Source organism: Bombus pyrosoma, linkage group LG5 (genome assembly GCF_014825855.1).
Source record: "Bombus pyrosoma isolate SC7728 linkage group LG5, ASM1482585v1, whole genome shotgun sequence".
In the NCBI taxonomy this organism is placed as follows: domain Eukaryota; kingdom Metazoa; phylum Arthropoda; class Insecta; order Hymenoptera; family Apidae; genus Bombus; species Bombus pyrosoma.
The window spans coordinates 9708303-9734547 of NC_057774.1; the positions used below are offsets into that span (position 1 = coordinate 9708303).

Genomic DNA, 26245 nt, shown 5'->3' on the forward strand with positions numbered 1-26245 from the left:
CTAACGTTGGCCCAGTCGGTCGCTTTCGGTGGCCAGAGTCCAGAACAGAAACCGCGGCCACGGAATGGAACGAATCGTTCCAAGGTTGTTGTTTCACATTTCGGCATCTTCTGAAAGTCCTAGCTTCCGAGGAGAAAGGAAACTATCGCGCGGTTCCTATGACTGCAGGTTGTAACGGACGCAAATGGTCAGCTTGTTCGCGAATAGGCGGCGATTACGGATTATCACGGCCTGATGAGAAAGAATGGGGATGTAAAAGGTGTAGAGCTACCTGGGATTACGCGGTGTTTCGGATACACTCGACGACACCGAGTAGCGGGATTATCACGCGGCTAGCAAAAAAAGTGACGGTTTTGCGACGAGGCTTCCCTTTAGATTTTCGTAACGGTTCTGGCAAGCTGTTTCACGGCGCAAGATTAAGTATACACCACTGTGGGAGCTAAGTAATAACTGCCAATGGAATTAGAGACGCTGTACGGTCGCGTATGCTAGATGGGATATACGTGACTATACGTCGACGCGATTTTTATCGGTAGACTGATGATGGGATATCTATAGACACGGAAGCGAAGTATAGGAAGAGAGTCATTGGTGTATCGGTGTTTAGATTCCCCTTGGAGAAAATTGTCGTAAGAGATAATCCATCGACGCGCTAACTCGATGATGCTGAGAATTTGTAGGAATAAATAGATACATGTATAAATTCACCGATGTCATCAATCATACATCGTACTCGCGATTCGATTGTTACGCATTCGATCCGTCATTCACTCTCGACGTACCGAACCTCCAAAAATTCCCGGTATGAAAATTATTACATACATATAAAATATCATCCTACCTTCTACTGGATCTTCCGTCGATGCTAACCATTTTCAACACCGTCCAATTCCAAGATGTCCTGTTTCGGTGGTAGCGACGATCAAATCTACATGGTCGAAATCCTGATTCACAAGTTGACGTTGACAAAGAGTAAAATCAAAGACATCGGTGAATATCCGGTTACCGTGAAGGTCTCGTTCCTTGATTTCCCCACATTTGAGATTACGCGGGACGACTTTTACTCGGTGAAACCACCACCACCAACCGAGGATGGCATCTTATACTTCATGATAGGCAGAAGTTGTCTGTTTATCAAGCAACCGAAACACCTGGTAGCAGAATTACAATCAACTGCGATAAAAGTCGGTGTGTTTCGCCTTGGGGACACGTATCCCATTGCTGAAACCGAAATAACCTTACCTGGTTGTTTATGTGATCAAGTAGCGATGGCTCAAAACGATCCAGAAAATCTGCCAAAACCGTTCAAGGTAAAAGGTAGTTTCAATCTGCTGGATCCTGGCGAAAATCCCTCGGGAACATTGGAAATGGAAATGAGGATGTCGTGTTTCGGCAGCTCGATCATGACTCACTATGAACTACATCCTAAGTTCTTCGCCTTTAGGAATAAGGACCAGGAAAGAGAGTTCTGCGTTAGACGCTTAGTACCATCTAGTTATCAGGAAGGCGTTGCTAAGAATATTTCGGAGTATCCGGATAGAACGACTCTTGATGAACTGAAAGGAAAGGCAAAAGAACAACCATCAAAAAAGAAGAAAGGAAAAGGAAAGGGAAAAGGCGCAGAGGGTGGAGGGCGAGCCAGATAACGGCTTTTAAGAGCGTTATTAAGCGTTAAGAGCGTTGAGGGAATTATTTATAAGATGATCACCTGATATAGGAATTCAGTTAATATGGGTTGCCATGGTAATCATAGGAGGCACATTAAATACAAAACTGACCGATTGGCGTGGTTAGGTACATAAATTTATTGGCCATAAAACGACCACAAAATTAATGGCGCGTTTCGGCTAGTCTCTCCAGAAGTTCTCGCGGGTTCGCGATTCTTTTCTAAATTCCCGTGTGCAACGAACATCGAGCAAGACAAAACGGAAAATGGCTCTGAAAAGGAAGATTGCGAAATCGAAAGAGGAACAGCTCTATATGCTCGAGGTGTTCGTCGATCATGTGACTTTAAGCCTCGAAATTATAGACATCAATAAGGATAATTTACTCGTATGCGTGAGATTCGTCGATCTGCCAGAGTATGAGATAAGTGTCCCTCAAAGTAAAGAAAGTGATAATAATAAATCACCTGGGGATTCTAAATTTGGAAAATCGTGCTTGTTCGCCAAGACTCCTAATTCCCTGATTAGAGCTATAAGATGGTCACCTATGTATTTAGACCTGTACCGTAAAGACGTTGCTTGCTCAAACAAAAATGGTGCTTTTTTGGGGACCGCAAAAGTATCTTTGCCTATTTGCATGTGCAAGCATGTGATTGCTTCACAAAATGACACTAACGGTTTATCTACGCCATGTACAGTGAAAGATTCGTTCGATGTAACCGATTCTAGTGGGAAAACGTCTGGTAACATAGCCGTAGTTTTAAGATTATCGTGTTTCGGAAGCAGTATCATCGAGCAATTTTCTCTGAGCGGCAAATCTTTTATGCTGGAGGACTCACCACTTCAAAAATTTCTATGTCCTTATATTCTTCCAGAAAGTTCAAAGGTTGAAAAAGATCCGAAAGATGAAAGTGGTTTGGATAAATCATTACTGAAGCGGCCAGGCTCTTCTCCGCGTATTCCAATGGATCATCCCGCTTTTAAGACTCTAACGATGGCCGAAAAGCTCAACGATCCCAAATATCGAGAACTGATATACAAAGCCTATCCAGATGAGCCGACGTGTAGCTGCTTGCCCAAGGATCGTTCGATACATCCTATGATATGTCCATCAGGCTGTACTTATCCTTGCTGCATGAAATTAAGAAATCCCGATATACTACTCAAGGACGAGAACAAACGCGTGGAGGATCCATTAGTCAATACTTACTGCGTTGACAATACCCTGCCTGCGTTGTACGTTCTGAAACAGGATTCTTCGTCTAGTAAACCAACTAGATTGAAAGGCGGCGGAGAGGTAGAGCAGATTTATCTGGATCCGTCTAGTTTCAGATGGATCAATTACGATACTGATCATCCCTGGTACAATGAAAAGCATAATATGGAAAGTCGACTAGAAGGTGGCGGCGAGGATAGAGATATGTCCAGCTGCAGCTGTTCCGGTGGCCCGGTTATGGTTTCGGCACAAGCAACTTCTCGAGATAACGACGTAATTCCCATCTTCGACGCTTGCACGCCTCGTATAACGCCAACTGGGGCGACTCCTGGCTGCATTTGTCCTGGAAAAGATGCCAAATTTCCTAGAGGAGCTGCTAAATGTATGAAATCACCGTGTTTGGGGATAGATTGCTTGATTCGAGCTTTCAAAGATGCACAAGACTTTGTGGATTCCATTGGGAAAGTACCAGGATTGCCGGGACTCGGTTTAATGGATCCATCAGAGAGTCCTTATTTTGGTAGAGATATCAACAAAGACTACGTGCCTCTAGATCGACTAGCGTCGAAGAGGAGGATACCATATGGGACTTCGCAACCAACAGTAGCAACAACGGCTCCTACTTGCACCGCTCCCTGTAGCATCAAACCTATGGACGATATGCGTCCTCACGTTGTTGCTTACTCGCCTTCGATTGCACGAGGAATCGTGCCACCTCGGTTAGGAATCGTCCGCGAGGCTATACCTGTTTTACCGGAGGCCGGTTTACCAACCGCGCCTGTAAAACATAGGAAGAAGGAGGAGAAGAAGGACGAGAAAACGGACAAACAGAAGGAGCTCGAAGCCACGTCGTCCGCGCTGATGGACTCGGAGGTGGGTCCTTGCGGTGAACCGAGATGCAAATCGAGGAGAAGGAAGCCACCAGATAATGGTAGCGCGACCCAGAGTAGCACTCATGTCTTTTCTAAGACGCGGACCGGTGTAAAGCGTGCCGCCGCTACCGCGCCAAAAGCTCGTCGTAAAACGAAGAAAGGATCCAAACGGGACTTGAAGCGCCGTAGTCCGCACTCGAAGCAGGACAATCTGACGGTACAGGCATCGATACACGATCAGCATCATGATGCTAAGACGGTGACTCGACGAAGTGCAAGGGAAAGATCTCTAGGACCTGGTGGTGATCGCTATGTAGCTGGATCAGGTATTATAACCTCGCAACCGGCATTTCCAGTCAGCAGACGAGTAATGCGATACGTCTACTTCGTCGGTGATTATTATCCTGGGATTCACTTCGGTCACAGAGACTGTATCGACATACCCATGAGAGTCCCGGCTAACATGGGTTGGTTATGGAACACGATGGACACGGCGGGAAAATTGAAGCCGCGCATTGGTTGGAGGCCGGGTGCCATTGGCCGCTATTTGTACGAAATGCTGCAAGATGCGAAAGATGTTTCTATGGATGAAATAGAAGAAGAAAAAGCAGGAATAGAACGAACTGATCGTGCTCGAGCCGACCGAGGGAAAGTCGATCGTGGAAAAGCCGATCGTGGCAGAGCCGATCGTGGAAGACTCGATCGCGTAAAAATCGATCGTGGAAAAACTGATCGCACGAGAATAATAGAACGCGCGAGATCAGCACCTTCGCGGCCAAAGAGTGGCACAAGAAGACAGAGAGCCGGAAGAACTATGAGTTACCAGTCGATGCAGAAACAATCGAAAATGGAGGGAGAAGATGAAGGATCGGGTTCTCCACCGACTTTACATATTCACAGGAAAGATGGCACTTACTATGTAACGATGTATCCCATTAGGCAAGAGACATCTGCCGAGCCTCGTTTGTCCGAGCCAATGAAACCGCTGCAGTTTAAAATCGTGAAGAACAAGGACGATGCTTCTATCACGTCTAGCTCGACGGCGTCTGATATGGAGATCGAATTCTCTCCTCCCGCAGCTGTAACCAGGTATCGTAAAAAGCCTGATGTTGTTCACGTTGATACCCAGGTTCGTCAGCAGGAAATTATAGACGCGTACAAAGCGGAAGAGTTTAAGAGAAAGGCTAGAAGAGGACCTAGGAGGGAAAAGAAGTTGAAAAAAGAGTCATAAAAGAGTTAAAAAGAATTCGTTTAAAACCGACCATTGAATAGTGAAATTTGAAACGTACGATACGATTACAGCATAGAATAGATAGAAACTTTTTGAACAGTGGTACAGAGTGTTAGAAAGAATGCATTAATACCGCTTGATATATTCTTATCTTACCTAACACAGATAATGTGGAATGATTTATAAACGTTACGTGAACGAAACTATTCTAATGCAAGTTTGAGACTGCGCATTTCAGTTTGGTATCGAGTGCGGCATCTGCAGGTCTTCAGCGCGCATGTTCATCGAAATATTACCGACGGGAGTTAAACGGTTGAATTAAATCGAATAATCAGTTTCTATAGCGCGTAAGAAATGGATATAAAGGCACAAGAGAAGCAAAATGAAAATATACGTCGAAGAATACTCGATGTGCAACAATTACGTATAGCAGAATGTCCGTCGGATTCACCGTGGATCAGACCCGTTCGGATACATTACCAACAAGATGGCGAACAGAAAGATTGGGATGTGGTAAGAGCACATGATGGTGTGAGTATAATTATCTTCAACATCAGCCGAAAGAAACTAGTGTTTGTTCGACAATATCGCCCAGCGTTCTTTTATACGTTTCTTCCGGAGAAACAAGGCCCGGTAGATCTTAAACAATATCCACCGTCACTGGGTTTAACTTTGGAACTTTGCGCCGGTATTGTGGATAAAGATAAACCACTTGTCGAGATTGCGAAAGATGAAGTAAGAGAAGAATGTGGATACGAAGTGCCAACAGAAGCCTTTAAATATGTCATTACTTTCAGGTGTGTTAATGGCAAGCATTTATTGAAATGTCAAAATTTTGTTGAGTAAGTTGTAGAGTAAAAAGTTGTCAATATTTCATTTCGTGATGTAAGAAATAATACGTGAAATGTCATAGTGTCTGTATACGCGCATGTGCTGTACCTTTTTATTCTGTCCATATGTAGAAAATGTTTTATTAAAAATAATAATAGTAATAACAATAAATATATGTCATTTGTAATTTGTTATATTTAGTTATTTATTTTATTATGGGTTGATTATAGGTATGTTTCCACTTCAGTCTGCAAACATACACTGTTTTACGTGGAAGTTACAGATGAGATGCATACACACCCTGGTAAGCTTAATTATAAATATATTTGTTTTCAATATTCCTTTATTTTTAAAATTATATTAGAAATAACGATACAAGCTTTAAATAAATTTATAATGTTCAATAAAATGTTTTTGAAAAGATCTTATGTCTTTTATCCTTATAAGTTTGAGTAATTCGTCAAATTAAAGGAGGGGGTGCTGCATCTGAAGGTGAACTGATCGAAGTGGTGGAACTAAGCATCCCAGAAGTAAAAGAATACATCAATTCTGAGGAAGTTCAAAGTCCACCTTGTTTATTATATGGTGTCACCTGGTTTTTAGCTAACAAATCTCAACACTGTTCTTAACTTAGAATCAAATATCTTTCAAACTTGTTCAAAATAAGTATTACTGATTGGACTCTAAATAAAAGGATTATCCTTTAACTGACTTTATTTACAAATAACGTGTATGTACATAAATGAATGTAAGAGATGTATCAAGACTGGATGAATTTGCATAAATTAACATGAAGCTAATGCTCAGCCTCATCTTTTGTGAATTGGGAACTAACCCAAGCAAGGCCCCATTTTAAATTCGTTAATAGAAATTTCAATGCCTTGGTCCATTGTTCTTCTGAATTAAATTGTATTCTGAAACGCAAAACATAGAATACATTCATCAAATAGATATAATTTAAACAATCGTATTGATATAAACAATAGTTACTTGATGGAGTAAGAGTTTCCTGTTGCAGAATCTTCTATCTTTCCACGATCCATTCTATATGGAAGACAGAATCCACTGTCTCCTTTTTCCACTTGTTCTTTAAATTGTTGCAAACAATCAAGAAACGCGACCATTGCTGCATCAAATTTTGTATCCCATAGAAATTTAAATCCTCCGCTTCCATATAATGGTAGTTCTCTGTGTTGATCTAAAGCTTCAATATAACTGTGATTACCAAATGGCACTAAACGAAAACGTTTAAATGTGAGATTCATTTTTCTAGCAAGAGCTGTTAATAGCAAAGTGGTCTGTCCCCAAGCAGCGTTTATTTCACTCCAATCTACTGGTGCACTTGGTAATCTACCTAACCGGAAGGAATTTATAGTTCCAAAGTGTCCTGAGTGCCAAATATGAAATGTAGCATTGAAAACGTTTGTTTTCTTCAGTCTCTCTAGTTGTGAAGCAGCATAAGCTAACTGACACTCCAAGCTAAACAAAATTATTACTGTTAATGAAACAGAAATATGAAAGGTATATTTAATGCAACAACATGTCATTATTACCTACGGTATTCATCTTCTGCTAATATGAGATCTCTTTTGTGTTTTGAATATTCCTTCCAATACCTTTCTTCTTCGCTTTGTAACCTTTCCCTTTCCCTTTCTTGTTGAGCTATGGCATTTCTAGTTGCAATTTCTTCCTTTCTCAATGCCTCTAATTCGCTTATCATTCTTTCCTCTTCAGATTTCACATCTTGCAATTCTTTTGTGAGAGTTTCCATTTCTATATCTTCATGACCCTGATGTTGTTGCTCTATTTCTAATTTCTTTAAGTACTCATTATAATCTGACCATTCCCCTTCAGTCATTCTCAGTTGTTGATCCATTAATAATAAAAGACTATCCGTACATTCATCACAGAGTGGATGATCAGCACAACTACTACTACTAAGGATATCAAACAATGTTGCCCGTACCTTCAACAAATAAATTCCATTAATATTTCTCGTAACTAAGTAGTATAAGTCTTAAATACCTTTAAATGATGACTTAAACTTTCTGTTTCCCCAGAATCCCCAACTAACATGAATCCATTTGTTCCATTTGCAGATTCAGTTAATTTAAATGGTGGCACTAAATGTTCCATGCTTCCACTTTGGGGCTCTAGCTCGCCCACCACATGTTGTTGAATGGGAACTATATTAATTAAATTAAATTAATATAAATAAAATATTGATGGTATATCAATTGTTTTAAATAATTGAAAGGGATGAATATAATCACTCTTGAGATATAAATAAATCATAAAAGGTCGTAGAATAGCATAATTTAAAAATACTATTACAGGGAAAAAATGTTATCTCATTTTTCTTCTTAATAGAGATAAAATAGGCAATGAAACTTATAAAGTCATATAGTTCGAAATAGAAATTACCTACGTGAAAGTTCGGCTAGCGTGTGTTCTCCGAGATGATAAAAACTTGGATCTAGTCTGAGAGGTTGTAGACATCGTTGACACGCAAAACTCACATTACTTTTCATATCAACCATTTTGATGTTTGGTTATTGAAAAGTAACTTCGGTTTCCGATGAACTCGGTACACTATTTATAAATACGCATTTGACGCTTGGAAGACAGGGTCAGCTGATTTTACTTCTAGAATCTTCCGTAAGGAGACGCTGATATCTGCGTGTATTTTCTGTTTGTTTTATAGAATTTTGTTTTTACAAATAAAATTAAAACAAAAAGATGCTGGGGAAACTTATTAAATATAAAGATTAAGAAAGAAATTATTAATTATATTAAGAAAAACATAAAAATTGCGCAAATTACGTATACTTTATACAATAAACTTTTATTGTACGCAAGTATCGCAGGAAATTAACTTTTAACAATAAAAGAGGTAAAATTAATATCTTTATAATTTTTAATTTAAATTTTTTGTCTTAATATTATTATAATGTAAAATAAATTTAACAATTGTCAAGAAAATACTGCTTAGTGAACTTTAACTAACCAGGTTAGCCAACGTTTCCAATATTATTCTAAAAATTAGAACTGACCGGAACAAAATACGCGCGTCATCTAGCGGTAATTCGTAGAGTAGTACGAAATTGGTAAATTAAACTGGTAAAAATGTAAAGAAAGATTCTCTTGCTATGTCCTATGCTGTATTTAACTATTAGGTTGTGTCGTTGGAGAGAAAATTACTGGATACTGCATCTCATTGCAACAAAGAAATAATATATAAACATATGTATAAAATACAATTACAATTTCCTACTAATAAATTATTTTATTTCGTATCAAAAAGAATATCGTCTTTAATTATCTTCTCTGTTCATTATTCAACTTCATTTGTTTGAATTTTAAACAATGCACTACGAAGATATTGGATATATTTCTGATCTTTTTCAGGAAATCCTTTACTCGTGTACGTATATGCATCTTCTAACGAGGAAAAAGGGAAATATTGAAAATTTGTCATCAATTCGTTGACCGGAAGAATATTTATGACGTTAATTTTTCAAATTTTCGCGCGGTTGCGCGAAAGCAGTTGCGTACTATCCATCCAATGAGGGATCGTCTAGGCGAAGCTCTAACGCGGGCAATCACTCTGCTCACGAATATTTGTGCGTCATTATGTGTTATTCCGTTTGAGGTAATTTCGACTGTATAGTATTTTTCTGGACATTCTATTACTGTTTATTGTTACCCTTTCTATTATTACCCTTGTTTAATAAGTACGTGTTTATATAATAGTTTATTGGATATTGTTATCACAAAGTTATACATGTATATGTATATTTCCTCGTTCCTTTGCCCTTAAGCATGTATTTCATACTTTTATTTTCCAATAGCTTCTGTCATATGGCTTCGAGACAGAATTTGAGTTTGTATACTTTTTATTTTTTTTTTTTTTTTGATGTAATTAATTTCGCTCTTATACATTTGTTTTAAATCTTTGATTTTCTTTCCCATTAGATGATTTCAGAAATTATTTCGAAGATGCACAAGGCGCCCTGATAATTAACAGACAATTCGGTGATCTTGAATACAGATTTGCTGACGCCATGATTTATTATAATAAAGGTAAGAGATATAATGTGTACGAATTACTTTTATTTAATTAATAATTATTTTTAATGAACAAACGCGTAATATATTTTATATACAATTGATATATGTACATGTATACCAAATATGCTCTTCATAACACATAATTCATATATAATATAGTTAAATTATAAATAATTTTTATATTTTTATATTTTATTCAAAACGTTAAGATGAAAGTGTAAAAGATTAAAGAAATCATTTTTATAGTTCGAAAATATTGAATCATTTCTTTATTTAAAATTATTTCTTCGTTTCAATCTATATTGTAAAGTAAAATTTTGAATAGTTTAATACAGTAGATTCTTATACATTATAGATTTTGCTACTTTACAACACGAAAACGATATAACCTTCTCATTTTGCTCCGTTTCACACGTAAATTTTCTAGTGTAACGTCGCCACTGATATTTTGTAAACAAACCTTTTAAATGCTCAGACACAAACATTGTCGAATATTTATAGAATATCACATAGCTTATTTCTGAAAAACATGTTTCGCTAAAAACTTCAATAACAAGCAGGTGAAGTACAATTTTTGAAATCAGTTATATTATCTTTACGCTGTTCTGATATATTTGACACTATACAAAGATATTTTATTGATTATGTTAGTCTATCATGGGGCTAATGGATCCTTTGTGATGACAACCTTTGTGTTGCGATATCCAAAGATGTGAGTATTTTTTAATATTGTACCTCAATTAATTCTATTTTATTATTATTAGGATTTCAATTTTCATTATTATTATCATTAAAATGTAGTTGTCACAAATTCTGGACTAAAATTTAATTCTCAAGTAATTAATATTAGTTTGAGAATAGATTGTAATATTCTATGTTTTGTTAAAGATTTTCCACAACCACTACCATGAGAATGGGCGGTTTTTCTTTGATGACGGTCTGCGCGATATTTGCCCCTGGGCTATTGCAGCACTGAAGGCAACGTTCTTCGTATCTAATCGTGAGTCGCATACATTTTTGTTCCTCCGATCATTCAATCATGACGTACGATAAAAGGTCCGAATCAGTACGGATGATTGGTTGAATCACGTAGATTTTATGATTTTATGATGAACAGAATTTTAATGAGTATAGTGATTGCGGGACTAGAGAAACAGAAAACATTATATGAGCGATTTATCATGTACCATCGCGAAATGCAATTCAATTACAAATTAATTAATTTTTATGCCATTCGTGAGACAAATGCGTTTATGTATGTACATTGTGTTATGATTTTCGATTTTAATGCGTATAGCTTCAACGTGTTCATAATATGAGACAGTAAAAGTTAAACTGTGGTAAGGTCGATGGTCGATATAGTAGGGAAGCGGGAACTGGAAACCGGCTTAGGTATACGAGGCAGCACAGATGTATAGAAGCGTGGCGATTGGCGAAATACGTACGAATCGAATCGAAATTAGGAATTAGTAAATTTTGTTATATCTATATAACAAAAGATCTTAATAGTATCTCCGTTATTAATAATTTATCTCTGTGCGTGTTAGTTTTCATTATTCTTTAATCATTTATTTTATTATATTAATAGTATTGGTAATTATTTATCAATATTATATTATCGTAAGTTATTGTGATTTTTTATTATTTATTAATAATTTATTTAATTTATTCATTTCGAAAATAAGAAATTCTCAAACAATATACATATTATAGCGTTCGTCGGTACGGTAGAAGGTAGGTTGGTACCACAGACGAGTTATGTTGGTACATCCTCACAGTAGACACATCGACACACTGTTTTTCACAAATTTTATAAGAGGGCAGTAACAGAGTTCCTGGTTGCTTCTGCCCTCTGTACGGGAGATCTTTAAATACTTTTAATTGAGAGAAACGAACCAGGCGATAAAACTTGACATACATTTTTTAAATTTATCGTTAATTCCATTATTTCAATTACTGTATAACTTTCATGTTTCCCATAATGGAAAGTGGTACTCTAACTCCGAACTGCTAGTCCCAAAGATTCTTCCATTTCATCCATTTCAACAGACAATTCTCCTCATTCTAAGCAGACATCCAAGCAATTATATCACCATTCTTTCAACTACTATAGTCTATCACGCAGTTCACAAAATCTCTCAAGAAAGAATTCTGCAACAATGCAACGAATCTGCCTACGGTTGATCTCCGCGTTTTCCAAACTCTTTAAACTTAGCGAAAAAAGAAAAGAACATGAAAAGAGAAAGAAAGAACAAGCTAAATCCCGAACATGTCCACGAATCCAGCGGCGTTTAAAAAGAAGCAGGATATCTGTCGGTAGGGCCACGCCCGGTCGCCAATCACAGCCAGTACCGAGCTTCGACGTGGATCCTTTGTGTCCTCCGGACCCTTTTAAGTCCCTCTTTCTGACTCTCGGGAGCCCAGGGACTCGGTGGCCATCTCTGGACGTCCATTAAATACAGAAATGAGCCTTCCAAGAGCGCCACGAACGGGTCGAACCAGATCCTCTGGTCGGGGCCCCGACCATCGTAGGAAAGAACGAACCGGCAGAAAATAAGAAAGTGCAAAAGAGAAAGGCTATAGGATAAAGAAGGATAGAGCCGGGTCAGACCGGGCCACGTTTAGCTGAGGTCGCCCCGGGCCCCCAGACCATTAACAAGGAGCGGAGCAATTTATGGACCGGCTCGCTCATTTCCACTTTATTATTATTTTCTCATCTCATAGATGGTCTTCTGCATCGTTTTGTTCCGTTCGTTCCCTCGGCACGCTGTTCCTCTCCACGTCGTAGCGGTCGTTCCCTCTTCTGTTTCCGTTTGGCCCTCTCCTTCTCTCCCGGAATTAATACCCACGGCGGAACCGGGAGAGCCGGTGGCGCAACACCGGAGTCGTCGATGAGCCTCGAATGGAACTCACGGCCGGGCAAAAAATTGCGGAACGCGAAATATTATTGCCCGGGACCGCCTCTGCTCCCTCTGCCCCGACCAACCGTCGATAATACCGTATAGCCGGCCGTTCCTCTCTTTCGCTAATTCCACCGAGAGTCTTCCACTCTCTGCCCCCGGAAGTCTTCCATTTTTACCTTTCTTCGACGACCGCGATATCGCAATTATAACGAATCATTTATTATATCCGATATAATGCGGAATTTAATAAGCATCATGAGCTACATACTTGCTTAAAAAGCAATATCCTCTGGTCGTTAACAATTAACTTGAAACACATCTTTCTAGTACTACTATATGTGTTGGTCGATTTGTAACATTCGTTTGCTCAATGTCAATCGTAATGATTAAACGTTCGTTGTCCCGACGATACCCAAGAGTACGCAACCGAAGGAAAGGATCAAAGGGGTCAATTCGGAGTCGGCGTACACGATCGTCGAACACCGTGGCTGGCGAGGTACAGAGCCAGCTCGACGACCGTGCACGTCGTTCTAAGTAAGTAACGTTTCTCGGTGATATAACCTCGCGTGACGGTGTGCCACCACTCGCCCCGATAAATCCTCGGTGCGCGAGTTAATTTTAAACGGTCACGACTTCCAGCGGCGATGACAACGCGGTGTACGCCAACCTTTCCCTACCGATAGTCTGCCGTCAGCATCACCCGCGGCTCGTTCAACCTCTATCGGCCACAAGCTCGAAGATGAGCTCTCCATTTTACGACTGGGGGCCACGGTGAACGCGCGGACGCACGGTTGCTGAACGAAATAGGCGGCTTTCGTTGCCTCTTCACCGGGATGGAGGTGGACCGAGTCTCGCAAAGGCTCCGATCTCCTTTACCCTTATTTCTGCTTTTTTTTTTTTTGTGTTATTTGTTCAGTCCCTCGCGGCCAGTCGAGCCTTCGTTTTCGCTGTTTTCTATAGCTGGCTCGCCCATTGGCGCAAGGGTAGTTGTTATGAAATTAGCATGAGCGATCGGGCCGAGGCTACGTAGGTAATCGCTTGCAAGGCTCCACGTTGGGATTGGATAAGCCGGTTGGAACCGGATGCTTTGCCCTGTGCCGCCAATCGTGAGCCCGAGACGGTACCATCGCCACGTCCCATTGGCCTGCAACGATTTACGAGCCTTTTGCCCCCAACGTCTTTGCCCCGTCGATGAAGAAGATCTTCCACTCTTTCCACGCACCCCCGTGTGTTCCGTTTCGGCTTCTTCTTCATTCCACGTACGCCGTTGCAATTAAGAGTTCCGATGTCTCAATGGAAGCTGCGTGCCGAGATTACACCGCGGTCCCGAGCTATGCATCTCCGAACGACCAGCTCGTTCGGTTAACTAATTGCGTTCATTAGGCGATGTCACTTATCGAGGGATTCTTTCGATCGGGGCGGGATCGTATCGCGCCAGGCGAGAATTTTTCGAGACTTTGACTGACGCACCCGATATCCCTGTGTTATGGTTCTTGGATTAAGGATATTACAATAGACGCGTGTTCTGCTGAACTATGCTTTCGACGAATAAACCGAAACGATGAAATACGAAGATTACGGAGGAAGAATACGATGAGTCTTATTTTCTATTTTTCTTTACGGAGAAGCAGCTTTTAAATTTCGTTCGTTTTCAGTGTTACGTGGTCGTGTTTTTTCGAAATTTTTGAAACATTGTTCGTCATAAAATTAAGATATCAGAGACGTTAAAACGTTGCTTATGTTAATAAGTATGCTGTTGACCTCTGCAAAATTTCGTCAATTTCTCAGCTATTTTTAATCTTCGTTTAATTTTTAAGCTACGTCTTTAGGCTCCAGAGCAGACTTAAACTCCTGATAAATTCATAAAGCCAGTTCATCGGAACACGCATCCGCTGTAACCACAGCCTTAGAAGCGAATGTTAATCATTCAAGAAGCGTGATGCGTATTAATGCGATATCTGGCCTGCTTTTAATTAACCCTCTGCCACGATGTTAAGGGCGGGGAAAGTATTTCGATTCGGACAGAATTCCTCGAAGTTCGTCGCATATATTTGCATACAGAAAGATTCAATTACGAACAGAGAAACGCTGCATCTGTTAATTTTTTTCCCAACTGGTGGCAATTTTATTGAGACGTGTATTTATGCCTCCAGTAATTAAAGCAACGATGGGCGACCGTGTATTCTTCCTTATAAATTACGTAACACGTTCATTTGTTACTCGTTTCTTATTCCATGTCGTACCACCTATGCTATATATTACTTCGCCGTATTGTATTAATTGATAAACCAGTTAGGGCAACGTGCCAACCCTATATACATTCTATCGTACACCATCCATATTGGTTCTTCGTAGAAAGGAAATAGGAAACTTTCTTGAAGCTACACATCGTACCTTCTTTATAAAAAGGCCCACAACTCGTGAAACGTTTTTTTCCAACATATGGAAGTACTTCTCTGACATTCTCGTTCGACAAATTTTTCTCCCCGATAAATTCTACGCACCAAATGGTATGACATTACGTTCAAACACAAATACGTTTCGTAATCGTGTCCGTTTCGGAGCAACACATTTACTAGGAATCCGATTTTCATCACCTACGATGTTGTATATTAACAAATAAGTTTCATACGACACCTATCTGTTTCTATCTTATAAAACTTCTTGTCTTCCAGAATGTTAAGTCAAACACAATAATCTAAAGGAAATAACTTGCAGCTTGTTTCCGCTTTATAAGTCTGTCGTCGTTGTGCAAGAGGAATGTAATACCGAAAGCTCATCTCTATCTTACGACTCGTCAAATTCCATTAACGACGTTACTTAGATCGTGCAAGAGGCTGCAGCTAGTCACGATCTTTCTTCTACTTACAAAAATGCCGAGCTTTCTCAAATAAAGCGACACGTTTATCAATCCCCCGGCAATTAAAAGGCAAAATCACGAAGGAACGTTGCTCTCGCCCCTTTCGAATTCCCATCGTTCGTATTTAATTACATACATATCAATAATTAGAGGGCAGGGATGGCGAGCGCGCGACGCTCGATATCGGTCCCGTGCATCGGCCCTCATCGTCCGATATTATCGTCCAACGAAACTAATTACACGCGCCGTGGCCCGCAATTAATACGCGTCGCGGGCCTCGCGGATCCTCCCGTCGGAATTGAGTCGTCGGCCCTGAACGGATTCGTTCCAGCGCTCTCGTTTCGAACGAGAGCCGAGATCGGTTCGTCCGGTGTTGCAGGCCTGTATTCGACCCTTTTTTTGCGCGGTCCCCGGTGAAATTTCGTGGCGAGGTCCATGAATGGAATCCAGGGGCCGAACGACAGTAGCTCGAGCTGCTGGAGCGACAGAGAAAGTCGTTTGACGTTTGACATGACTCGAACTGACAGCCGCCTTGTGTAAGACAGGAATCGTGCATCGTGAAACCGACACTCTCGGGGTCCGTGGCGCGCCCGTCAGGGGACCAAGATGCGATTTTGGGACCGTCGGGGATGATGGATTCCCGTCACGCGTACCGGCCTCTCGCGGTGGAAAGCTTCTGCTGGGCGCTGTTTGGTTCTTCTTCTTGAGTTTGGTCAACGATGGAACTCGTCAAACTCGTCAAACTGACGCACTCTACATCTTCTCTTTTACTATTAGTAAAAACGTGAGGGCATTTTTGATAAAATGAACGGCAATGCTTACTTAGGAACAGTTATAATTATATGTAGAGTGGTTGCAGAGAGTATTTTATAGAGTTTTATAGAGTTTTATATATTATAAAGAGTATTATGTACTCTTACTTTTCAATGATGGTTCTTTTTATCATGTTGTAACATCTCACCTTCATAGCATTAAATTAAACTTTTGTAGTTGTATGAAAATATATAACGCTGGATGGTTTGAAATTTGATATACTCGAATCTAATTGATCAGCATGTAAACGTCTTAATAAATACAATCGAGTGCAAGTACTTTTTCTATGTTTTCATCGCAGATTTATACTTTTCTTAATTAGAGAAGTGAATGATTTATCTTGATGAATTTTTCAGATATAGTAAGAGCTATGTTTACTTTCTACGTAGCTGGGGTCGGATGATATACGAGGTATTGAAAAGTATGAAAACGGTGGAAAACTGCGCAATAATAATTGTATTTGATATTTTAGCGAATTGTCATATTATTCCATATATACGCCGCATGTATCAGGTAGAACTTGAACAAGAGGATTCTCTAATAAGATCGTGCGATAGCAGCGAATTGAATCAGCGCAAATGATATGCAATAGTGCTTCGTCATCGGAGAACGTATTCCAAATAAACGTCGTACAAGAAATCGCACTTCGTGTATTCGTATCTAGACGTCGATCTCACAGGTGTTTATATGATAAATTCATTGGATCATAGGTGTCCAAGGAGGAAAATTGGTGTAACGTTCGCACCAATCGTTGAGAATAACGTAATTCCTGGTGAAACCGGGATTCTGCATGGTGTGACGTTATCTGAGCGTAGATCGATTAATTTCATGCTACAAGTTCTACGTTTGACAGCTGACACGACTGGAAGTGACACCCGTTGTTGGTGCACGCGTATACCCGTTCACGCAACACGCGTAAGGAAAGGGAAACATACGGACACGCACAGACAAAAAGAGAAAGAGATAGAAACGAAACGGCAGGGATTGTTTTTTTCGGTCTGTTTGGGGCCCCTGGTTGGAACAAGGCCCGACTCGGATGATGGATTCCCGTCACGTAGCTCGTTCGCTAAACGTCTCCGGAGAAATTCCCTCGATACGTCTGATGCGCGTATACGTGCCGCTATAAACGACGTTATTATCGATAATCTTTTATGTAATTCCTTGGCGAATCGTTGACTTACGACTGACAGCTCGTGCGATCTATGACTTCCACGGTGAACGACCAATCGATGTTCCTTTTCCTGCTTTAGACGCTGTGATATTTAGAAAATGATCTTCCGCTGGTATCCTGCGATACTTTTAACTCGTTTAGATAAGCTACGTTGGAATACTTAATGAGAGGGAAATGACATTTTTATGTTCTTGCGCTTTAAGTTCTTCAGCAATGCGATATTTTCACTCGTACAAGGAAAACTTCTTTTTACACGTTACGCTACAATTTATTACGCTACAACGCTAGTTATTTTTGTTGAGAATTATGGATCTTAGTCGCCGAAATACATGTGTAACTCTCACATTACACGTAGAAACGATATTAAAATAGTTTCATATTTATTTAATATGTGATTCACAAGATATTCGTAGATACACATTGCACGTGTCTCAGCATTCTTTTTGTCTCACCATCTTTTTTACCACCATGCGTACGGAATAGTTGTGTTCTTCCGTTTTGACACATACTCTCACACACACACTCATACGCGGCTAATTCAGTGTAGCACACAAAATTACGTATATCTCAATAATTTTATTTGTTTAACGAAATTTGTTTACAGTTTAACGAAAATTTGATTCCTTCGGTCACGCAGCTATATTTCACGCAGAAATATTTAAAAGATTTTTTGTAACGCAAGAAGTCTCCACACCCTCCAATCTTCCCACCTAATCCTTGCTCCTTTTGACAAGCCCTCGACGATCATCAAGATCGAGGTTCCTAACGGTTCCAGCTCGAACATCATTCACCTTCTGTCCAATGATCCACCAAGTATCCCCGTTGATCCTCGAACAGGACACGGTGGAAGCGGATGTTTACACAGGAGACAAAAAGCCGGCCACAATGATGACGTTACGGTTCCGTTGTCGATCTGTCAGCCTCGCTTACAAGCCATAACGTTGCCCCCTCGAATGATTAACCGGTCTTTGGTGATCGGATCGGTCTCGTCGATCGGATGAAGACCCAGTCAGTAAAAAGGAGGCAGAAGATCAAGACGAAGAGAAAGAGGGAAGAAAAAAAAAGTCAGAGAGCCGATGGTCGAGTCGTTTTCTCCGCCGAAGGAGCGAGGAGACGGTGAAACGAGACCGAAAACTGGCTCTGGTGGCGAAGATAAAGCGCGAAAGAGCGAATCGTCGAGCTTCCGACGGTGTTCCTGGTACGTGTAAGCATAACGCCGCGAAGGAAAGGTCAACGAACGAAGGAGGAACACGACGAGAACCCCGTGGCGCGACGCCGCTCGATCCAATCGCCCGACAAGATTGATGGTTTCTTAATAACCGAGAAAAACCGGCGAAACGATCGACGCAACGCGGCACTCCAGGTGGTCACAATACGCGTTACCACTCGAACGACATGGTTTTTCGCCGCTGACAAGGACCATTTTCTCTGCCCACGTCTCTTGCTCTCTGGACACCTTTCACAGTTATACCCGCGGTGGTATAACTCTTCGGTTATGCGAAATGGAGATCAATGGACTCGTCGCGTGATAGATTAACGTGCTCTTTCTTCGGAGAACCGTTGTAGATAAAATAGTTTTCAAGTTCTCTTTCTGTCTGTTTCAAGTGGCTAGATACAGACGTGTTTCAGAGACGGAGGCTTTTAGGTGTTCCGATACGTCAGTAGTTTGAATAACCCGATGTTAATATCGTGTTTTCTGATAAACTTACACGAGAGATACTATCTTATTATGTAAATTCGTTTCGTAGCTTGGTACTTCGCGTGTCATCGATACTCGTTGGTAATAAATCGAAGAAATTGAAAAAGCGGATCAAGTAGGTACGTTTTCTAAACAGGTAACGCGTATAAAATCTTTAGAGGCACGTAGATCCTTTTATTTCAGTATGTTAGTGGATTTCTTCCATCTCTTTTACCTATCCTTAACGTAAAACGCTGACAGTCGTAGGAAAAAGTTAAACTTGGACAGAAATTTATTTTACCTTCTAAATATCACAAGTACCTTGCTCTTCACATTTTCTCCATTTTTTAAACGAACAATTAACTCATTCGCATCGTACAGAGCTACATTAAATTTGTCCTTATCGCAAAATATATTTCTTTCGTCATATATCACAGACGCCCTGTACATTTTTCTATATTCAACAACCCAGATTAGAACATTAAAATGCTTATAAATCTTGCGAAGAATTCAAGCTCGTGTTCTTCGTGTTCACAGGCTGATTATCTCAAGATTATAATCGAAACCGTACCTCAGTGTCTGCAAGATTATCGAATCCTGGAGATGAAACTCGACGACACAGGAGGGATTTCTCGGTGAGATCGTTGCGAAGATCGTGCGAATAATTCGTGGCGCTGGACACCGTGGCCAGGCTGAGGCGCACACCGTGTTACCCTTTTTTTCGATGGGCGCCGGGGGAATAAGAAGAACGAGCAATTTCGCCACGGCCGCCGCCTACGTCGGTGCTCGAAACGAGCGGGACAGCGAAGTCAGTTTGGTTCTTGTCACATTCTTGTCAAGCGGGACAGCGTGCCACGTCAATCTCCAGCTCGCTACGCTCCACCACGTTGTCCGCCTTCTTCGTCTTCGTGCGGCTGCACAGCACGAGAGAAAGAGAGGCTGAAGCCACGAAGCCTCTCTCGGACGGATGGATGGACGGACAGTCGGACAAGCGCTCGATGCGTCAAAGAAAAATATAACCGGCGTCCCTGACGCAGCCAAACTGCCTCATTAGCCCGGTTTACCCGCGAAAGCGTACCGTTCTGAGACGCCCGGTCGGACACTCGACTCTCCTCGATTCTTCTCTTTTCATTGGTTCTCAATCGTTTGCTTTCGCGTAATCAACAGAGATGAAGACGAGTCGAGTTGTTGAGAGATAGATTAGTGTTCTTGAGGAGCAAGTATAACGAGGATAAAGGAAATGTTTTTAAAAGATATTGCTTCTGGAGGATGATTGAAGGCTGAAGAATTTCCAGTTGGAAAGTTTCCTGACAGCTATTGTCGGAAACGTTCTTTCCATTATGTGCATCTTCGATAAATTTAATTAAGTAATGTAACAATTTAAATAAGTAATATCGACAGATATTCGAAAGTATCCTATCAATTAGGCAAGAGTCGCCAGGATAAAATGGGAGTTATATCTTTCTAAAAGTGACGACCACATCGTTCTACATATAAATAACAACACGGTATTTTCGATATTATTCTTCGACGATTATTCGTCACGTGGTATCAAAAAAATTAATCGTTGGTATAAATATCATCGACAGAAGTATCTATCAAAGTAGAGACATCGAGGCAGCACGCGAAACGACCGACAATTATCGAGGCATCGTTCGCTCGATGAAGTGGAGCGCGAGATGGTGGAAGTTCGGCCGCCAGCTCGTCGCTTTGGACAACCTTCATCGACGAGTCGGGCGTGTAAGGAGCGGAGGGGAAGAGGCCGCCGAAAAATACGGCGGCGAATGGGCCCAATTCATCGCGGCCACCGCGGCCATCGATCAATCCGTAGCAACGGGGGAAAAGGGGCAAAGGGAGAGGCGACTGGAAGAAGGAAGCGACACGATGCGGCGAAGGTAGCCGCTCGATGTTGCATACGGAGGGACATTAATTGACACGAGGTGGAGGCGGGGTAGGGAAGAGCGAAGGAACAGGGTCCCGAATGCTAGCGAAACGAGGGGACCCCGTTCTCTTCATCGACGTGTGGTAAGAGAAAGGATACGCTGGAAGGGGACGAAAACAACGGGTGGTGGCTGTCCAGGAGGCAGCGATGCAACACAGCAACAACGCCAGGAGCAACAGCAACAACGAAGAAGAGGATGAGCACGTAGGCGGAGCTCGTGCTTTGTTTCGCCGCTTAGGTTCGCATTGGTCGCGTTCGAAACGAACTTCCGAAGCAAAGATCGTCTTCCGTCAGGCACGTGATCGTCGATTGTTTTCCTCGTCGATTCAGCTACTGCTGGTGGTTCGTTCATGCGAATTCCATGCCTGTCGCTTCTTTGTTTCTTTTAACGTCTCTTCCTCTTCTTCTTTTTCTTCTCGTGTTTTATTTTCGTCCTCTTCTTCTGTCTCTTCTTCTTCTTCTTCTTCTTCTTCTTCTTCGTCTTGTGGCACTGGCTGTGCGTTGTCGTCGTCGTCGTCGTTCACGTTGCTTCTTAGGCACACTGGCTCCTCCGAGGCTGAACTAAGATTTATGCCTGCCGCCAGTTGAGACGTTTGCGCGAAGAGATTGGACGAGATACAGGGGAGGGCCGCTACGCCGTGTGCGCAGCAGAGACACCGCCGGTAACTGGACGATGATAGTGAAATATGTACGGGATCCGTTCGCCAGAGAATCGCTTCTGTACACCTGTAACGCTTTGTAATCGAACCAGTCCGCTGACTCTCCATCTTGCTGAAGGTATCGATGCGAGACGTTGATCGCCGACAGCGAAATTTTGATGCACGACCGACCATAGTTTTTAGGAGCAAGGGATTTGTTTGTCGAAGAATGCTGAATTACAGAGAATTTCCGACCCGTGGCGTAATTATGGTCTTTTATGGGTTATTAAGTAGTAACGATTTATTTTAAAGTAGTAATGATTACGAACGTTCATGTTGCTACCGTTTCGTGATTTTAGAATAATCTCTACGAAAACGGAGGAAATCGTTAAAGAAAAAACACAGTTGTAACACTGTTATAATAAGAACCAACTGCTATGGTACTCATAATAACGTGACTAGAGAATTTATCGTTGCAATTAACTGATTGCTGTAATTTGTCTGCCTCTCTTACTCATGTTGGCATAAATAATTTATAATGCAAATGCAATTCTGAAAATGAAAATAGAAATTTCATATATATAGTGCGAACTTCACGACACATAAACATTAAAATTAATCAGAAACTTGGAAAGTAGAAAATTTTAACTCCGGTATGGCAATGATGATTGCATAGCTAAACATTATTATGACCTATGTCTATATCTACCTTTCTTAGACCCTAGCTTAACTCATCTGCAAATATAGCCGAAATATAGCCGTATCGAAGCTTCGAATGTTTAGTTAAAAGAAAAGAAAGAAAAAAAGTAGATTCAACGTTGTTCGAGCAATTTCTAACGAAAGTAGGCAACGCTATGATTTTGAAAGCCGGACAAAAATTGTTTATTTAAAACATCAGGAGTATATTAGGTTTTTCGAGTCACACAGGTTTTCAGCATTTCTACCGTACGCTGCTAGAAAATATTAAAGGATTATGTATGACCGCCTAGGGCGATCGGTACCCGGCGCGCCCGTCAGGACCGTCCAAATAACACGTTTCTGTTTAATTTCACTTTACTACTGTAAAATTGCCCGGTAATAACGAAAATGAAACTGCTCCGGCGTGCCCACTAATAATGGTGATCCGTCTCCCGTTTCTTTCTTCCGTGGCACTGTCTCGAGATCTTTCCGACCAGTTGCGGTTTTAAAAAACCCTACCTTGGCTGGAAACTATCGCCGATCCTCTTTCAAAAGAACGCTTCAACTTTTATCCCCATAATTTATCTCTTCATCGAATCTATAAAGCTCCTGTTCACGAACCTTTCATCGATTTCAAATCTCAACTCACGTGTCCCCGTATGTTATTCCATAATGTTACCTTCGAAGCTCCACAATTTCTAGTCTAAAACGTTTCATCGGTTTACAACGGTACAAATCCATGTAGAATTTATCTAAAAGAAGAAGAAAAAGGAGATCATGCGATTGGTCTGGGAACTGATCCGCGGAAACGGAACGAAGATTCATGCAACGAGGGACGATCGCCGCGACAAGCTGCCAGCATTCATCAGCGAGCTGCCTCCACGCAGAACGACGCGATTTTCATTAAGATCCGCGCGTGCCGTCGCGTCGCCTTTCCTCCGCACTCGTCGTAACGAACTACACACTCCGCTCGAGCGGTTATTAAATCAGATCCACGGTAAATAACGCGTTTCATCGTTTTCCCTTTCCCATTCCCGGGGCTCGTCCACCGTCTCGTTCCATCTCTTTTTCCCCCTCGTCTCTATCCGCCCGTCGATCTCTTTCCCTCGCTGTATCTGTATCTATAATCGCACGGTGAACCCGGTCTCGTTCGTTTCGTCGCTAATTATTTTAATTGGCCGGCGCACATTCAAAAGAGATACTAAGAAGAGGAAGGTGGAAGGTTCCCCAGCGGCGAGTCCACTTCGATTACCGATCAGACTCTCTCTTCCTTCTGTTCGTTCTTCTTCTCTCTGTTATTCCAAGTCACCCCCACCTTCCACCTCGTCGGTTCTGTCTCACCCCGTTCCGAGCCACGGAATCGCTCGTTAGCATATTGATTGGCGATGACGGGATCTCTCGCTGCGGTGGGCCCGCCTCGAGAAAATTAAATGGAATCGCGAATTAATATCGCCGTTCTAGTCTTCGCGATCGCGATAACCGAAGAAGGCGTCCTTGGAGCCCGATCGTAATGGCTGAAACACGGCGACAGCCGACTCGTGGAATCTTCTCTTCCCTTTGAAAGGCGAGAGTCTGGCACGTGTTGCTTCCTTCTAATCGTTTCGAGTGCAGAGAGCAAGGGAGAATAAGAAATTTCGGCGCACTAGTTTCCGACGTTCGTTTCCTCTCTAGAGTTTACTCCTGCCGAGGTGGCGTTGGATAGCGAATTTAGAGAATGCTGTTTCTTTTCGTTCATTGTATTTTTCAGTGCACCTATCGTACTGGAAATTTCCTTCCAGTTTTCGTCTCTCGCCAGTTTCGCCTGCGGTTGTAAAGATAGGCGAAAGTTTGCCAGAAAATTTCATGTTCTTTTCTAATACCGAGCCTCCTAACACTTTAGGAAACTTATTTAAGGAATGTTATTCAGTTTGATAAGTTGGAGGAAAGCAAGGACGAATAGGTAAATTATTTTTTATTAGCCCTTTAAATATGGTCGTGGTCGATGAGCGAAGATACAAGATTGTATCCATAATGATATCGTATTCAGCTCTGTCGTCCTTTTCGTTTGGAGAGAACAATTTACGAAGATGTGCCCATACTTGAATTATTAATTTCCAGCTCAAGATCTAGAAACGAGTTGGATCGCAGTTTCTATACTTAACTACCTATTTATCCACTCTTTTTCCCCCAATCTACTACTTCAATAATTACTGTAATTGCCGAAACGAGTGTAACGTAATTCTCGAAGGAAATTACAGATTCTTTAAAAATAACATGTTTCCCAGTTGGAAAATTTGAACACGCATTACCTCGATCTTAATTACTCATTAAGCACACTCTTTCACGCGAATGGTCGACGCGTCACTGTCTGTCGATCGAAATCGATTGGAGAGTCGCCGCGGTGGTACACGTAGGAGATAGGAAAAAGAAGCAGCGAAACGATCGGGGACGCGGAGACGTGAACGAAGGGAGGAGGGTAGGGGGTGAAAAGCGGCGAACTCCCTTTAGGCTTCGTTAGTCAGCCAGCGACTTATCAAAGAGCAGGCCTCGGCCGATACAATGGCTGAAAATCCTGCAGCGTTGCTCTTCTGTAAAAGATGGCCCGGCTGTCTCGTAAATTCACCAAAGACCCGCACGGTCTGTTTCTACTTTGACAGGCAGCGCGGCTCTATACGTAAATCTGGCGCTGCAAACTTCGACGCTATTATGTTTCGACAGGGCTCTCCGTTCGACAGTAATCGATTACGCAAGCGGCAGACACGATTATCGCGTTTCTTTGTTTCGCCTCTGGTCGCCATCCTTGTATTTCTAATGAGAAACAACACTCTGCTGGGTGATTGTACGTCGTACGTTGGTGAAAGGTACGCTTGGTATGCAGAGTCTCTATAAATGCCTTTGTCGAGACACGAGTTATTAAAATGGAAATTTTTAATTCAAGTAAAAATCGTCTGAATAGGTTCGTTCCTATCGGTGGATTCGTGTAAGGCTGTTGATTTCAATTTTGTAAAAATACCGTATCCTTGCTGTGTTTCCATGTGCTTTTGTTAAGCTTTCTTCTTGTTGTTTTGTTAAGCTTTATTCTTAAAAAATGGTTCAAGATCATGTTTCTGTACGTGCTACTTCGAGAGGAGTAATTGTTTCAAGAATATTATTAAATCAGTGAAACGTAGTTATGTGTGCTTGAAGTTTAAAGCGTAAGAAATGTGGATTGGAATAGGATTATTTAGTTGAACAAGAAAATGGTATGTTTCATAATGATGAAACATTTAGAGAATTAGAAAGGAATATTTCTTTATGGTATACTGAGCATCGCACGTGTCCGCGTATGAAGGTACGAATCTACTTGCGTTGTACGTTTCAAGCATACGGCAATCGTATAGGAACGAATCTTGGAATATTAATCGTTTCTAACTAATTACTGATTTAGAAAACATTCTAAGCTGACTAACAAAGATCAAAGATTTTATCTATGTTTTACCCCTATTTTTTTCCAAACTCGATACTCATCGCGCGTCCCTTCGTCAACGGGTCAATTCCACAGAAAATGCAGTTGTCTCAAAAGAAAAAGGAAAGAGAATAAATAAAAGAAAGGAGACGACGCGTGGAGAAAAATCTGGGATCGATGCTATTTTATGCCGTATCCGGACAGATACTGGTGTCACTAGGAGTTGTGTCCGGTCGCAGGTCAGTCGCCGGAG

The 26245-nt window shown here is 41.4% G+C and overlaps 5 protein-coding genes across 8 annotated transcripts in view; 4 read left to right on the forward strand and 1 right to left on the reverse strand.

The window, feature by feature from the left end:
• The first annotated feature begins 846 nt into the window (after positions 1 to 846).
• LOC122567391 lies at positions 847 to 1646 on the forward strand. Its single transcript, XM_043725825.1, has one exon. The coding sequence runs from the start codon at positions 897 to 899 to the stop codon at positions 1644 to 1646; it is 750 nt and encodes a 249-aa protein (XP_043581760.1). The 5' UTR covers positions 847 to 896.
• A 175-nt stretch (positions 1647 to 1821) lies between these two features.
• Positions 1822 to 4988, forward strand: LOC122567388. The gene has a single exon (XM_043725821.1). The coding sequence runs from the start codon at positions 1933 to 1935 to the stop codon at positions 4981 to 4983; it is 3051 nt and encodes a 1016-aa protein (XP_043581756.1). The 5' UTR covers positions 1822 to 1932; the 3' UTR covers positions 4984 to 4988.
• A 196-nt stretch (positions 4989 to 5184) lies between these two features.
• LOC122567392 (uridine diphosphate glucose pyrophosphatase NUDT14-like) lies at positions 5185 to 6521 on the forward strand. The gene is made up of 3 exons (XM_043725826.1): positions 5185 to 5780; positions 6045 to 6118; positions 6286 to 6521. The coding sequence occupies exons 1-3, from the start codon at positions 5338 to 5340 to the stop codon at positions 6441 to 6443; spliced, it is 675 nt and encodes a 224-aa protein (XP_043581761.1). The 5' UTR covers positions 5185 to 5337; the 3' UTR covers positions 6444 to 6521.
• On the reverse strand, positions 6511 to 8509 carry LOC122567389 (beclin-1-like protein). 3 transcript variants are annotated; one of them, XM_043725823.1, is made up of 6 exons: positions 8243 to 8509; positions 7840 to 8000; positions 7368 to 7780; positions 7169 to 7293; positions 6805 to 7018; positions 6511 to 6728 (listed from the first exon to the last, which is right to left on the reverse strand). In XM_043725823.1, exons 1-6 carry the CDS (start codon positions 8352 to 8354, stop codon positions 6611 to 6613), a joined length of 1143 nt encoding a protein of 380 aa, XP_043581758.1. In that variant the 5' UTR covers positions 8355 to 8509; the 3' UTR covers positions 6511 to 6610. The 3 variants fall into 3 exon arrangements, with proteins under 3 accessions (XP_043581758.1, XP_043581757.1, XP_043581759.1); XM_043725822.1 differs by having other exon boundaries at positions 6805 to 7293; positions 8243 to 8493; XM_043725824.1 differs by having other exon boundaries at positions 6805 to 7293; positions 8239 to 8378.
• A 1063-nt stretch (positions 8510 to 9572) lies between these two features.
• The window catches only part of LOC122567527, a 125882-nt gene continuing 109209 nt past the window's right edge, over positions 9573 to 26245 (forward strand). The window contains exons 1-5 of one of the 2 annotated variants that reach the window (XM_043726158.1): positions 9573 to 9697; positions 9790 to 9897; positions 10537 to 10597; positions 10774 to 10885; positions 19848 to 21617. In XM_043726158.1, the coding sequence (XP_043582093.1) occupies positions 9637 to 9697; positions 9790 to 9897; positions 10537 to 10597; positions 10774 to 10861 (318 nt within the window). In that variant the 5' untranslated portion in view covers positions 9573 to 9636 and the 3' untranslated portion in view covers positions 10862 to 10885; positions 19848 to 21617. Of the gene's footprint in view, positions 9698 to 9789; positions 9898 to 10536; positions 10598 to 10773; positions 10886 to 19847; positions 21618 to 26245 lie in introns of those variants that run through there. The other variant, XM_043726160.1, reaches the window with a different exon arrangement.

Excerpts from the sequence above, each read along its gene's own strand:
- LOC122567388 (XM_043725821.1), top strand. The coding sequence starts at position 1,933 with ATGGCTCTGAAAAGGAAGATTGCGAAATCGAAAGAGGAACAGCTCTAT.
- LOC122567391 (XM_043725825.1), top strand. The coding sequence starts at position 897 with ATGTCCTGTTTCGGTGGTAGCGACGATCAAATCTACATGGTCGAAATC.
- LOC122567392 (XM_043725826.1), top strand. The coding sequence starts at position 5,338 with ATGGATATAAAGGCACAAGAGAAGCAAAATGAAAATATACGTCGAAGA. Across the intron at positions 5,781-6,044 it reads AAATATGTCATTACTTTCAG|GTATGTTTCCACTTCAGTCT; the intron begins GTGTGTTAATGG and ends GGTTGATTATAG. Across the intron at positions 6,119-6,285 it reads TGAGATGCATACACACCCTG|GAGGGGGTGCTGCATCTGAA; the intron begins GTAAGCTTAATT and ends GTCAAATTAAAG.
- LOC122567389 (XM_043725822.1), bottom strand. The coding sequence starts at position 8,354 with ATGGTTGATATGAAAAGTAATGTGAGTTTTGCGTGTCAACGATGTCTA. Across the intron at positions 8,001-8,242 it reads CACGCTAGCCGAACTTTCAC|TTCCCATTCAACAACATGTG; the intron begins GTAGGTAATTTC and ends TAATTAATATAG. Across the intron at positions 7,294-7,367 it reads GCAGAAGATGAATACCGTAG|CTTGGAGTGTCAGTTAGCTT; the intron begins GTAATAATGACA and ends AATTTTGTTTAG.